Below are 14,251 nucleotides of genomic sequence, written 5' to 3'. Positions count from 1 at the left end.
ACGGCAGTGAGTAGAATCGAGGGGAAGAACATCTCATTGAAACAATAGCAGATGAAGAGAATCAGGGTGATGTACATCTCGTTAACAAAATAAATAGGGGGATGAAGACATATACAGTCCTCTGAGAGACAGGTACTATTATCCCCATTTTGCAGAATAGGAAACTGAGGCCCACCGTGGTTAAGCGACCCAGTAACGGGCCGAGGGCCGAGCTCAAACTCAAACCCAGGTCTTCTGGCTACCGGCATGACCCCCTTCCACCACCCCGCAATATGAGTATTAAGGGTGTAGACTGTAGACTGTAGACGGTGAGCTCATTAGGGACAGGGAATGTGATCGCGAATTCTGTCGACTCGTACTCTCCCGAAGGCTTGCTACGGTCTCTGCACATCCTAAACGCTTAATATGATCGATTCATTGATTTTAATGATACTTTTGTTACTCGTTAGGTGTTTACTCTGTGCCAAGCACAGTTTGAAGATGTCACAGGGGTCAAGCACGTTGGACAGGGTGGCTACTTTGGTTAGGAATTATGGCAGAATCCCCTCACTTCACACTTACTGAAGTGCTCGATCAGAGTTTGCGAATCCCAAACTCGGGGACTCCGCCGCAACCTTTCTTATTGAGACGCAGGCAGCCTCGAGCCGTAACCTTTAAATCTAACGCGGCAACCTAGACGGAGGATCTTGATATCGCTGCAGACAGCTCAATTATTCACTGGCTAAATTAGCCTTTGTATCAACCAGGCCCCATACGCTTCCTCATTCCTATGGCTAGGCTAGGTCATTTTATTTCTTATTCGTGACTTTCCCACAGGGGAAGAGAAAGGAGGTGAAACCAAATCTGTCGATTCTGCTCACCAGCGAATTCTGGTAGCGAAGGAGGTTGACGTGGAGATTGTCTGTGCGTTTTCCTGACTCACCCTAGGCCCCTCCCCGAAACGCCGAGCCCTAACGCTAGATTTTTCCATTGGAATAATCAAAAACAGTGGCCAAATCATTTTCCTTCCAAGGCGTATCCTACCGCTTTTGAGAACGCCAACCGCATCCCTTTAAAACCTGATAATCTGACTCTTCTTGGTTTGGGAAAGTCCCTCTTCCCCAGGAGGTTTATAATCTAAGAATAAGGTGGGGAAAAGGGGTCTGTGACAGAAAGATAGGGAAAGATGATACAACGAAAGCACAAAAATGACACAGAAGGCAAGAAAAATGATAAATACAGTAAGTGGGATAGGGTACTGTGACTAGAGGATTGAGTTTCAGACTCCTTGGGGCTCAGGGGGGAAAAAATAAAGCCTTTATTTCAGGAATCAGATCACGGAATCAATCAGTTGTATCCACTGAGCACTCACTCTGTGCAGAGCATTGTACGAAGGCTTGGGAAAGTACAATATAACAGAGTTGGTTCCCTGACGACAGTGAACCTAAGGGTACGGAGGGGGAGACGGGCATTCATATAAACGAGCGTACCGCGGCCACGTCCAGAAGTGCCGTGGGGTTGAGGAGGGGGCGCGTAAAGGGAGCCAATTCAAGTGCGAGGCAAATGCAGAAGGGAGCGGGAGAAGAGGCAACGAGGGCTTAGTCGGGGAAGGCCTCCTGGAGGAGATGCACTTTCAACGAGGCTCTGAAGGGGGAGAGAGTAAGCGTCTGTCGGACGTAAAGAGGGAGGACATTCCATGCCTGAAACGGGACGAGGATGAGCCCGCGGAAGAGACTGAGAACGAGCGGCCGGAGAGAAGAGAGGAGAACCGGGAGAGGACGGTGTCAACGGTCGGATACCGTTTCCGGGAGGAGGGGGGTGGTCGGCAGCGTCGACGGCAGCTGAGAGGTTGGGGAGGATTAGGATGGAGTAGGGGCCGCCGGAGTTGGCAAGATTTATTTGTGACCTGCGAGAGAGGGTGGCTTCTGTGGAGGGAAGGGGACGGAAGCCAGATCGGAGGGGGAGGATCGAACAGATCTGCCATGACTCCAACGACGGCGACCCAACCTCGGCCGCTGGGGCATCCGGTCCGGTTTTTGTAGGTTCAAAGGATTGAAAAACGCAACACGTGGTGGTACTGGCAAATCGACTGTTTTAAAAATCACAAAAATCAACCGCATTTGCCGAGCCCTCACCTACTCTGTACAGAACACCGTCCCGGGAGAATCGAATCGGCCGGTCAACGGTATTTACTGAACGTTTACCGTGTTCAGACCGCTGTATTTGGGAGAAGATAATCACGGTCGAATTAGAGGCTGTGATCCCTGCCCATAAGGGATTTACAGGCTCAGTCGATGAATCGACGGTCCGTTGGCAGAGCGCTTTCCCGGGAACCTGAGAGAGTACAGAACGGTAGAGTTGGTATCCGTAATCTCTGCCCTCAAGAAGCTTGCGATGGTGGGGGGTGACACATTAAAATAAGTTACCAGCGGGGGAAGCAACGTAAAAGAATATAGAAAGAAAGAGTCGTCTCTGTTCTCGTATCCTGTCGGTTCTCAGACGACAGGGGTTAAGATCTGTCTCTCTTCGGATACCGGGTCTAAAAGAAATCCCCCGTTTTACGCACGAAGTGATCCCGAGTGAACAGCACCTCTCTGTGTCTGAAGAATGAACGGGAATCTCCGCAGTGACCAGAGATGTGATCCAGCTACTCGCCATCTCGCGAAGGAGTTGGAAAACGGGTCCCCGGGCCACATGGAACTATTGCCGTTTCCAGGTTCTTAGTCCTGAAAGCAGGGTAGGGAAGGTGGGTGTGGTAATAACACAGGCTACGCTCCCACTTTAAACCCTTAATAGAGCGATGCAGGAAAGACGTTGCCATTCATTCATTCGACTGTATTTATTGAGCGCTCACCGCGTGCACGGCACCGTACTGAACGCTCGCAAACACCGTGCGTTCTCGCCCGTGGCCGCGCGAGGTAACCGCTCCGATAAGCGCAGACAAAACCGGACAGGTTCCCCGCCCGCAGTGAGCTTACAGTCTAGAGGGGGAGACGGGCATTAATATAAATGAATTGCGGATATTTACGGAAATGCTCTGGGGCCGGGAAGGGAGGGCGAATCGAGGGAGCGGGTCGGGGCGACGCAGAAAGGAGCGGGAGGAGAGGAGAGGAGGGCTTCGCCAGGGCGGAGACGGGCCTCCGATACGGCGTGGAGGGCGGGGAGACTTTCGCCTGTCGGAGACGGAGAGGGAGGGCGTTTCGGCCGGAGGCAGGAGGTGAGCGAGAGGTCGGCGGCGAGACAGACGGGTTCGAGGTTCGCCGAGTCGGTCGGCGTTAGAGGAGCGACGTGCGTGGGCCGGCTTGCGGTAGGACAGCGGCGTGGTCGGGGGGGGGGGGGGGGGCCGACGATGGACCGCTTTAAAGCCGAGGTAGGGGGTGTCCGAACGACGGGCGACCACCGGAGGTCCTTGAGGGGCGGACAGACACGGCGACCGCGAGCTAATAGCTCCCCACCCGCCGCTGAGGGCCCCGACTTTCGGCACCCCTCACCCCAGACCGCCGGCCACACCTCCTCCCCCGCGACCGGCAGCCGCCGGCCCCCGCCGAGGAGTCTTCGGCCCGTCCCGGCGGGAAACGGCACCGGCGGCACGGGGCCTCGGGCGACGTCGGGAAGGCCGGCGGCCGCTGCGGACGAACCTTGGCCTCCGAGCGGCTAAGTCCCGGAGGTTCTCCTCCCCTAGCCACGGCGTCCCGCCGACCTGGGTCAGCCGACGCGCGGCGGAGTCTCGAGGGTCCCACGCGACTCTCACAATCCAGAGAGGGAGACGGACCATCAGCCGCACTCACGAGAAGCGGTACGGCGCGGCGGATAGAGCGCCCGGCCGGGGAGCCGGGGGGCCACGGGCGCTAATCCCGCCTCCGCCGCCCGCCCGCCGCGTGACCTCGGGCGGGTCGCTTCGCTTCTCCGTGCCTCGTCGCCGCATCCGTAAGACGAGACGGTGGGACGGGACGGGGCCCGCGTCCAACCCGATTCGCCCGTATCCGCCCCATCGCCTAGTACGGCGCCCGGCACCGAGTACGCGCCGAATACCACGGTCGACGTCATCATCGTCATCGTTACGTACACGTAAGCTTATCGTAGGCGGGGTCGTGTCCGCTGATTCCGCCGCGTTGTACTCTCGCAAGCGCTTGGTACGTCCCCCGCGTATAGTAAGTGCTCAGACGAATGCCACCGATTGATCAACCCATCTCCACGGCGCTTGCGTACGCGTCCTTCGACTCTACTCCTTCCCCGAGCTGTAGGCGATTTTAACGTCCGTGTCCGTCACTGGATCGTAAGGTTCTCGAGGGGAGCGATCGTGCCTACCGACCCTACTGCACTGCACACCCGTGAGCGTCCAGTACGGTCTTCCGCGGACAGCGAGGGCTCGCTGACTGAATTCCGCCGACCGCGCGACGGCCCAGTTCCCATTTAAGATGAATGAGCGGCGGGCAGCTTCTTCGGGAATGTGGCCCGTCCGAGAAGCGCAGATAAGCTCGCGTCGTTACTAATTCCCCGTTGTCTGTTTAAATGGATACCGAAAACATGCTTTACGGCAAAACGGAATTAATTTGCACTACGCAAAGATTACCAGTGCAGCAGCGCGGTCTAGCGGGGAAAAAAAAAGCAGGGGCTGGGAGTCGGAGGACTTGGCTTCTAACCGTGGCTCCGTCACGTGCCGACCGCGTGACCTCGGGCAGGTCACCTAACTCCCCTGGACCTCAGTCTCCTCGACCGTAAAAACGGGGACTCAAAACCTGCTCTCCCTCGTATTTAACCTGTCCATCCCGCGTACAGATGAACCCGTGACCACCCCAGCGCCCAGAACGGTGTTCAGCCCACAGTAAGCACTAAACAAATACCATTGAAAAAGGAGTAAGGATGCGGATGCAACACCGTTCTTTACTCCTCTAGCATTTTATATCTGTTGCAAGGCATTTATTATAGGATTTGAACATCGACCGTCAATATCGGACTCTCCTGGGATATTTCCGTCTCTTCAAACCGCGTCGAAAAACACACCCGAAACTCCTTACGTTACAATCGGCAATAACAACAGTTAGCCGAAGAGGCCGACGGACGGTCTTCCTGGGAATTCATCTGTCTCCGGCGGTATAAAAGACACGTCGCGTCACGACCAGATATTCTGCCTGAGCGTAGGCGGCATAGCGAGAGTATTCTGGATATATTTCTAGTACGGTGCATCCTCGACGAGCCCGCGAGCCGTCGTAAAATCCGGGCGATTTTTTAAAATCTGCGTAGAATCCGCTCACGAGGTCACGGCCATCGTCCCGTCGATGACACGTCCGAGACCGTAAGGTGCCGACTAATCTGGCCCGGCGGAGGTCAGACCTGGCCACGTCTGGGTTTCCGGGCCGCGGGTAGCGTTCTCCCGAGAGCCAGCCGCCACCGTAGGTCGCGCTTCGAGTCGAGACACGGCGGCTGTCGTCGTAAAGACCGCACAGATCCGGGGAGAAGGTCAGCGAGTGAGAACATCTGCCACTTCCACGTGTTTTACATTTAGCCCGGTGGGCCTTGGCACCGTTTGGGTAACGCTAACGGGCGCATTCTCAGGAAGCCGCGAGTCTGTCGCGGCTTCACGGGTCTTCACTCGCTCGCCAAAGGGGCCCCGTCCAATACCGCGCACCTAGCCTAAGTAGAGCTGGCCTAATTTGAGGGACGGGAACAAGGAGGTCTTCGTGATCTACGATCCGGGAAAACGCAATATTGAAAAGCGGAACGAAAGCCTCCAGTCACGGGTTCCGATCTCGGCTCCGCTGCTTGTCGGCCGTGTGACCCTGGGCGAGTCACTCGACTTCTCCGCGCCTCAGTTCCCTCATCCGTAAAACGGGGATTAAGACGGCGAGCCCCACGTGGGACGACCCGATCGCCCTGGATCCCCCCCCCCCCCGCGCTCGGAACGCCGCTCCGCATGCGGTAAGCGCTTAACAAGCGCCATCATCGTTACGGAGCGGACTCGGCATCCGCCTGGACGGTTCCCGGCAACGATTCATCTGCTCGCTGACGCACATCTCCGCGAGGCTGAGGGAGAGCGACGAGGATCGGCCCCGCCGTCCTTTACGCGAGGTCTTAATATCGCAGCTCCGGCCTTGAAAGCTCACTGCGGGGGCCTGCGGACCACTGGCTCGGAAACAGAGAAACGGGGTGATACGCGAAGCTGGAGAGACGGTAAAACCGACCGCGGCGTCCGCGGTCGGCGGCTCGACAAACACGCCGGGCTTCCACCGAGAGGGCGACCGGGTGGCCCGCCGCCTGCCGGGATCACAGGCGATCGCCTGACCAGGGGTCTCGGTATTTATTGAACCGGATCACCTGGCAGTAAAACTCGGTCAGGGCCCGAGGCATGGGTGAGACCTCCTCCCACTCGGACCTGCTACTGTGGTAGACCTGGACTTCGTCGGTAATTTCATCGGGAGCGTAGTCTCCCCCTAGAATGTAAATTTTATCCTCCACCGCGACGGCTCCGGCGTTGAAGCCCGCGCATTCGAAAGACCCCTCCCCCTTCCAGACGCAGGTCTCGGGGCAAAAGCTGTAGACCTTGTAAGTGGACAGGTCGCAGACGTAGAGGGTACAGTTCACGGCCACCGCTTTGATTAGCGTGGCGTGAAGAAACTGGCCGAACTCGGCCACCAGCTCCGACCACTGATCGGTCGCGGCGTTGTACCTCAAGAAGCGATCGAGAGACGGACTGAAGGCGTCAGAGAGCTCCACCTCCGAGCCGAGGACGTAAATCGCATCGCGGCAGGCGCTCGCTTCGGGATAGTAGACGCCTCTGGGCAGGCGGCTCGCCGGCAGCCACTCCCCGGAGAGGGGCCGGTAGGATTCGACGTTCAAGAGGCTCCCGGTCTCCCGGGCTCCCCTCGTCCTCCCGCCGATGACGAACAGCCGGTCCAGGGCCATCACGGACGCGTGCATGGTCCTCGGCCTCTCCATTCCCGCCACGGCGGAAAACTCGCCGCTGACTGGGCAGTAGCACCAGGTCCGCTCGGTGGCATCGTGGTACGACTCGGCGACGTGGAGCCGGGTCGTCCGGCAGCACCTCCCCCTGCAGCCGCCGGTCACGAAGATCTTCTCGCCGCAGCTCGACAAGCTCGACCCCGGCAGAGCGAGCAACTGAGTGCGCGGCAGGACTTTCCACTCATCCGTCCTAACGTTGTAGCAGAAGGTGTGCCGGCCCTCTCCGGCGTCCTCCGTTTTGTGCACGAATATGTATTTCTCGGTGGTGGAGGGGCGGGCGTCCGCAAAGAGTCCGGCGGACTCTCTCACGCTCTCGACGGCCTCCTGGATCAGGGCCGAACCGTCGGTGCTCCCGAGCAAGGGATCTTCCGAGAGCAGGTAGCCCCGAAGGGCCTCCTCGGATAAGTGATGCAGCCTCACCTTCGCCATCAGCCGAGGCAGGTGCTTCCGTCTGGATTCCGGGCGGTGTCCGGTCCAGCGGAGAACGGCTCGCAGCGCGGCCTCTTCGTCGGGCACGTCCAGTTCGTCCGCTTCCAGGAACCTCTGCAGCACCCCCGGGTTCGTCTCGAGGAAATCGGCGGATCTGAGGAGCGAAGAGAAGTGCCGCTCGGCGAACGCCAGCGCCTGCTCGAACAAGGGGGCGGAGCCGTAGCCGTCGGAGAGCGACAACAGCCGTAGGCAGTTGGCGACGTCGATGCTTTTTATTAAAAAGTCACCGCAAGCTTCGGAGAGGGGGGGGATCTGAAGGAACGACGACAACTGGAAGAACATCTCCACGTTGTCGTCGGTTATCTGGGTTTCCCCGGCGTAGGCGTAATCGACGAAAGCCCTCACGGCCCGGGGGGACAGGTTACCGAGGGTGACGCTCCCGCCGTCTCTCTCTCTCATGTCCGCTTGAAACATCGCCCTGAAATAGAAAGAGGGAAAATGGCCGAACGCACGCGTGGCGATTTCTGACAACTCAGCCGCGGGTCGGGGCCGCCGGACGGGCCTCCCCGATTAGGCCGGGTCCGTCCGGAATCACGGGGATTCGGATTTACGGACCCGGTTTCGGATCACAGCGGTGGGCGTTGGAAAAAGGGCCACGGGAACGTGTTTCGCAACCCGAGACGCGTCGCGCTTGTCCGTGACCGGACGAGATCCGGATCTTTTCCCGGGGATTTGCCTTCACTCTGCGCGCGGAGCCCCGAGCCCCTCGGAGGGTCCGACATAACAAGACGCGGCCGCGTTCCCCGCCCGCAACGAACTCACAGTCCCGAGGGGGAGACGGAGGTGAAAATCGACTGAGAAAAAAGATGGGGTTGACCCCCCGCCCCCCCCGCCCCGCGTTCTGCTAAGCATCTAGCGATCGGGCGATAATGATTACTGAGAACCTGACGTGTGCGGAGGACTGTCCGCGGTGCTTCAGAAAGCCCGGCAGATCAAATCGATCCCGTGGCTCTCTGCCCTCGAGGAGCCTACGTTCTAACGGGGGAGCCGGAGCCGGGACAGAGGAGATCTAAAAGATCGCCGGATTCTGATCCGCGTTCGGTGGAGATGATATCTCCTCCCGCACGTTACGGGGGTAAGTTGCCGCGGTACCCCGTACCGCCGTCGGCACAGAGAACGGTAGCCCTGTTCGCTTCCTACCCGGGCCGGTTTTAACACCGTCGGCAAGAGCCGCATTTTCACTCGGAAAATTTAAGTTGCAAGTTTAGAGAAATTCCAGTCGTCTTCCCGCTTCTTGGAGGCCTAAGACCGAAAGACGAAGGCCGAGCGGATGACGACGACAATCGCGGTATCCGGTCAGCGCTTACTCTGTGCCGAGCGCCGCACTAAGCGCTGGGGTGACACTAGTAAATCGGGTTGGGCACAGTCCCTGTCCCACGCGGAGCTCACAGTCTCGATCCCCGTGTTACAGATGAGGGAGCTGGGGCCCCGAGAAGTGAGGCGACTCGCCCAAGGTCACGCGGCAGACGGGTGGCGGGAGCCCGGATCGGAACCCGTGACCTTCTGACTCCCGGGCCCGGGCTCTTTCCGCCGCGCCACGCCGCTTCCCCGGACGATACGCCGGAGGACAAGCAGCCCATAGAAATTTATTAATAATAATAATGATAACAACAACAATAACGTCGGTATTTGTTCAGCGCTTACTACGTGCAGAGCACTGTTCTAAGCGCTGCGGTAGATTCAGGGGAATGAGGTCGCCCCACGCGAGGCTCCCGGTCTTCCTCCCCATTTGACAGATGAGGTCACCGAGGCCCAGCGAAGCGAAGCGACTCGCCCACGGTCACACAGCCGACAGGCGGCGCAGCCGGGATTCGAACCCACGACCTCGGACTCCCGAGCCCGGGCTCCTGCCACCGAGCCCCGCCGCCTCTCTCGATTTAGCTGCCGGGTGAGCAGCGCGCAGAACTTAAGTGACTTGCCCGAGGTCGCACGATCGAGCCGGACCCAGTCCAAGCAGGCTAATCAAGTTGGACAAAGTCCCTGTCCTACGGGGGGCTCGGAGTCGGCGTCCCCATTTGACAGACGAGGAAACCGAGGCGCAGAGAAGCGAAGGGACCCGAGGTCGTATAGCGAAGGAGCGGCAGGCCGAGATTGGAACCCAGGTCTTTCTGACTCCCAGGCCTGGGCCCTATCCCTGAGGCCACGCCGCCTCCGCCGCCTTCCTTCTCTCTTTCCCGCCCTTTTCCCGTCTTTCCCGCACCTCCTTACCGAGTCATACGCCGCCTCTAGAAGTGAGAAGCAGCGTGGCTCAGTGGGAAGAGCCCGGGCTCGGGAGTCACAGGTCACGGGTTCGAATCCCGGCTCGGCCACTTGGCGGCCGTGTGACTCCGGGCGAGTCGCTTCGCTTCCCGGTGCCTCGGTGACCTCATCTGTAAAACGGGGATTAACCGTGAGCCTCGCGTGGGCCGACCCGACGACCCCGTATCTCCCCCGGCGCTCAGAACGGTGCTCGGCACGGAGGAAGCGCTGAACAAATACCGGCATTATTCAGCGGCCCCGGTAATGAGGCCGTCTGAATAATCCTCGACTCGTCCCCCTCCCGCCTACGGACCCGGCGTTCCCCTCCGCTCGCTTCCTACTGGCTCAGGGCCCGGCACGTGGTAAGCGCTTAACACGTACCCTGATTATCGTTACTATCGTCGTCGTCGTGATTTCCGACCCAGTGGCTGAACAGCACGCTGCTGGGGGGACTGAATCGCCCGCACCGTCCCCCGCCGTCATCCCCTTCTCGGTCCGCACCCCGCCGACTAGCCCTTCCGGTGAAGGAATGTAAAGGAGATGACAGTAGCCTCAGTTGATCGCCGGTTGCCAAACCGGCTCTGGAGGGAAGGGAATAAGACCAGGCTCGATTCTCTTTAGATTTGAAACCAAAAAAAGAGATTTCTTCTGTGCGTAAGTGAGACGAACAGGGATGATTTTCCCTTTTGTACGTCGCTGTCTTCCTCTACCTGAAGACACTAAGCAACTGAGTGAGAGCCAAAAGCTTTTCACCCTAATTACTTCAAACGTCGATTCCTCTCCGGGGCAAAAAGGTCACGAATTTCTCCGCCGCCAAAGCTTTTCGGAAGATCTCCCAGGACGCAGAACATTACCTATGGAGGTCGTACTTCCCGAGCGCTCAGCGCAGTGCTCCACGCACAGTAAGCTCTCGGTAAATACGGCCGGGTGAATTCCTCGCTCGGTAACGAGCCCCGAGATCCTGCACAGCCGCAGCGATCGACCCTCCGGGAAGACCTCCCTCCTGACAACGCCAGTGGATTTAAGGTCGGTTTGACGCTGGATCTTCCTCCCGAGAGGTTCTCCTGGCCGTCGGATTCCCCTTCGCAACGTGCCGATTACGGAGATGCGGGGTAGGGGTCAGGTGACGTCCACAGCAGTGTTGGTATCTGTTAAGCGCTCACTAGGTGCCGAGCACCGTTCTAAGCGCCGGGGGAGATACGGGGTCGTCGGGTCGTCCCGCGGGAGGCTCACGGTCTTCATCCCCGTTTGACGGACGAGGGGACTGAGGCACAGGGAAGCGAAGTGACTCGCCCACAGTCACACAGCACACTCATCCTGCTCACGCACTCGCTCACGCTCTCCTTAGCGCTCCTACGCGAATGCGTCGGCTCGATTTATTTACTTCGGCCACGCTAGTAGATATTTCTCCACTCTCCTTGGCACTCGTCTCCATGTACGTCGGCTCGATCGATTTATTTTGGCCCCTCTTGGGAAAGGTTTCTACGCTCATCACTCCCGTTAGAGTAGGGCAGGGGATGGATCGCCTCACCGTCGCCGCAGGTCCCGAGCGACCCATACGGCGCACCGGACGCGCTCAATAAACGCCGCCGCGGCTGCTACCGTCACGTCTCTAACAACTGCGGGTGGAAGAGATGATTTTAAGAGGGTGGGAGAAACGGTTTTACCTGAAAAAGTCACTGCAGGCCGCGAGGACGCATCGATGACATGGAATGATTTCATCTTTCACAATTATTTGGAAGTCATAAAACATATCCTGGTCTCTAAAACTTTGCAGCACGCTTAAGATTCTCCGGCCGTGCTCTTCGGCCATCACGGAGTCGCTTTTCTTCTCGGGAATCCCACCGCCCGTGGACCGTCGCGTGGAGTCGCTGGGATGGTCCATGGCCGAGTCCACCTGGGTCTAGGATTGACCGGGGGGGGGGGGGGAAAGGCACCGATTTTATTTCATCATAAAGCTCTAAAACCTCAGGCTTAGCCGAGAGCCAGTTACACAAAGACACTCACAGACCTCAGTCGGAATCCCGTGGATATCGCTCGGCCCGTACTTTCCGTTGATTCTTACGGGATTATCGCTTTATGGTTCATAAAACGTTTGGTCCGGCAATAAATCGGGTTGGCGCGCTCCACGATCGCCAACGATCGATTACGGGGATCGTTTTACTCGTGCATACGTTTTCGCAGAACGGCACCCGTTACCGTATTCAAACCCTGAGCTGAGGCCGACGAGATACGCCTATAAACACGCAGAGCGCGGCGTCCAACCAAGGGGCGGGGACCGGGCTGGAATCTGCCTCGGGACGCAGGGCAAACGGGAAGGAAAGATACGCGGCCCAAGGTCCTCAACCAACAAGCTCATTTCCATTTCCGTGGCCAAAGAGAGATCTACTAATCCCCTCGCTCTGAGTCCGCGCTCTCCAAAGTCACCGGCGACCTCCTCCTCGAGAGCTCCGACGGATTCCGGGGACGCTCGGCACACAGGGAGTACTCAATAAGTGATCGATTGATTCTCCTCTGCTATTTCACGTGATGACGACGGCATGCTCGGCGCTATGCCCCGAGCACTGTTCCGAGCGCCGGATACCCTTCCCTTCTCCTGAAAATGTTCTCCCCCCCCTTGGTTTTAATAAGAATGTTGGTATTGGTGAAGCGCTCACTGTGTGCCGAGCGCCGTTCTAAGCGCTGGGGGAGATCCAGGGTCATCGGGTCGTCCCACGGGAGGCTCACAGTCAATTCCCCATTTTACAGATGAGGTAACCGAGGCTCAGAGAAGCGAAGCGACTTGCCCACAGTCACACAGATGACAGGCGACAGAGCCGGGAGTCGAACCCATGACCCCTGACTCCAAAGCCCGGGCTCTTTTCACTGAGCCACGCCGCTTCAGTGACTTGCCCACGGTCACCCAGCTGACAGGTGGCAGAGGTGGGATTCGAACCCATGACCTCTGACTCCCCAGCCCGGGCTCTTGCCACTGAGCCGCGTAGTTGAGCGCTAAGCGCTTAACGGATATGTGATCATTATTATGGTTCATCCAGTAGTATTTACTGAGCGCTTACTATGCGCAGGGCACCGGACTGAGCGCTCGGGACGGACAAGTCGGCACCAGACAGAGACGGTCCCCGCCGTCCGACGGGCTCACGGTCCGATCGGGGGAGACGGACGGACGAGAACGACGGCGATCAACGGAGTCGAGGGGAAGAACGTCTCGTAGAAACGATGGCGACTAAATAGAATCGAGGCGGTGTACAATTCATTAACCAAATAAATAGGGTGACGGAAATGTATACGGTCGAGCGGACGGGTACGGTGCCGTGGGGGTGGGAAGGGAGAGGCGGAGGAGCAGAGGGAAAAGGGGAAAAAGGGGGTTTAGCTGCGGAGAGGTAAGGGGGGGGTGGCAGAGGGAGTAGAGGGGGAAGAGGAGCTCAGTCTGGGAAGGCCTCTTGGAGGAGGTGAGTTTTAAGTAGGGTTGAGTGAATGAATGGATGGATGAATGAATGGAAGGATGGAGGGAGGGAGGGATGGATGGATGGATGGATGGATGAATGATTGGATGAATGGATGGATGGATTGACGGACGGATGAATGATTGGATGAATGGATGAATGAATGGATGGATGGATTGACGGACGGATGAATGATTGGATGAATGGATGAATGGACGGATGAATGAATGGATGGATGGATGGATGAATGAATGGATGGATGGACGGATGGGTGAATGGATGGATGAATGGATGGATGGACGGATGGGTGAATGGATGGATGAATGAATGATTGGATGGATGAGTGAATGGATGGATGAATGAATAAACGGATGGATGGATGATTGGATGGATGAACGAATGAACGGATGGATGATTGGATGGATGAGTGAATGAATGGATGGATAGATGAATGAATGATTGGATGAATGGATGGAGGGAGGGATGGAAGGACGGACGGACGGACGAGCGAACGAACGAATGAATGAATGCATATGCGGCCGGTTGCCAGGGTGACGGTCCCGGCACGTGCCACCTCCGCTCACCCACCTGGCTCGGCCGCCTCGGCCGCCCGGTCCCTCGAGGGTCGCGTCACGCCGCTCCTCGGCCTCCCATTGGCCGGCGGCCGCGTCCGTCAGGCCGGCCCGGGGCGCCCATTGGCCGGACGCCCCCTAGTCCCCGCCCCCCGGCCCCCGGCGCGGCGATGGCGGCCCGGAGCGGGAAGAGGCGGCAGGGAGGCGGGCCGAGCCTCCCGCTCCTCCCGCTCCTCCCTCCCGGGGGGGGGGGGGGAGCCCCACCGCCCATTCCCGGGAATGCCGGCAGGGGCGGGAATGCCGCGGCGGGAAGGGGGGGGGCCGGGCGGGAATGGCGGGCGGGGACGGCGCGCCGGGCGTGATGACGTAGGCGCCGGACGTCGCCCCCTCCCCCGCCAGAGCCGGCCGTGCGTGATGACGCCGGCGCCCGACGTCGCCCCCTCCCCCTCCAGAGCCGGCCGTGCGTGATGACGCAGGCGCCCGACGTCGCCCCTCCCCCTGCCGGGCCCGCCCGTGCGTGATGACGCAGGCGCCGGACGTCGCCCCCTCCCCCTGCCGGGCCCGCCCGTG

General features: G+C 58.9%; 1 protein-coding gene across 5 annotated transcripts; it reads right to left on the bottom strand.

Annotated features, from left to right (window-relative positions):
- Nucleotides 1-5,868: 5,868 nt before the first annotated feature.
- KBTBD3 (kelch repeat and BTB domain containing 3) lies at nucleotides 5,869-13,957 on the bottom strand. 5 transcript variants are annotated; one of them, XM_029047945.2, is made up of 3 exons: nucleotides 13,698-13,957; nucleotides 11,334-11,569; nucleotides 5,869-7,846 (listed from the first exon to the last, which is right to left on the bottom strand). In XM_029047945.2, the coding sequence occupies exons 2-3, from the start codon at nucleotides 11,549-11,551 to the stop codon at nucleotides 6,244-6,246; spliced, it is 1,821 nt and encodes a 606-aa protein (XP_028903778.1). In that variant the 5' UTR covers nucleotides 11,552-11,569; nucleotides 13,698-13,957; the 3' UTR covers nucleotides 5,869-6,243. The 5 variants fall into 5 exon arrangements, with proteins under 5 accessions (XP_028903778.1, XP_028903779.1, XP_007665024.1 ...); XM_029047946.2 differs by lacking the exon at nucleotides 13,698-13,957 and adding an exon at nucleotides 12,723-12,755; XM_007666834.3 differs by lacking the exon at nucleotides 13,698-13,957 and adding an exon at nucleotides 11,678-12,275.
- Between the last annotated feature and the right edge of the window lie 294 nt (nucleotides 13,958-14,251).

This window comes from Ornithorhynchus anatinus, chromosome 20 (genome assembly GCF_004115215.2).
Source record: "Ornithorhynchus anatinus isolate Pmale09 chromosome 20, mOrnAna1.pri.v4, whole genome shotgun sequence".
NCBI classification, from domain to species: Eukaryota; Metazoa; Chordata; class Mammalia; order Monotremata; family Ornithorhynchidae; genus Ornithorhynchus; species Ornithorhynchus anatinus.
This window is presented reverse-complemented; position numbering and strand designations above follow the sequence as displayed.

Excerpts from the sequence above, each read along its gene's own strand:
- KBTBD3 (XM_029047945.2), bottom strand. The coding sequence starts at position 11,551 with ATGGACCATCCCAGCGACTCCACGCGACGGTCCACGGGCGGTGGGATT. Across the intron at positions 7,847-11,333 it reads GCCTGCAGTGACTTTTTCAG|GGCGATGTTTCAAGCGGACA; the intron begins GTAAAACCGTTT and ends TTTCTATTTCAG.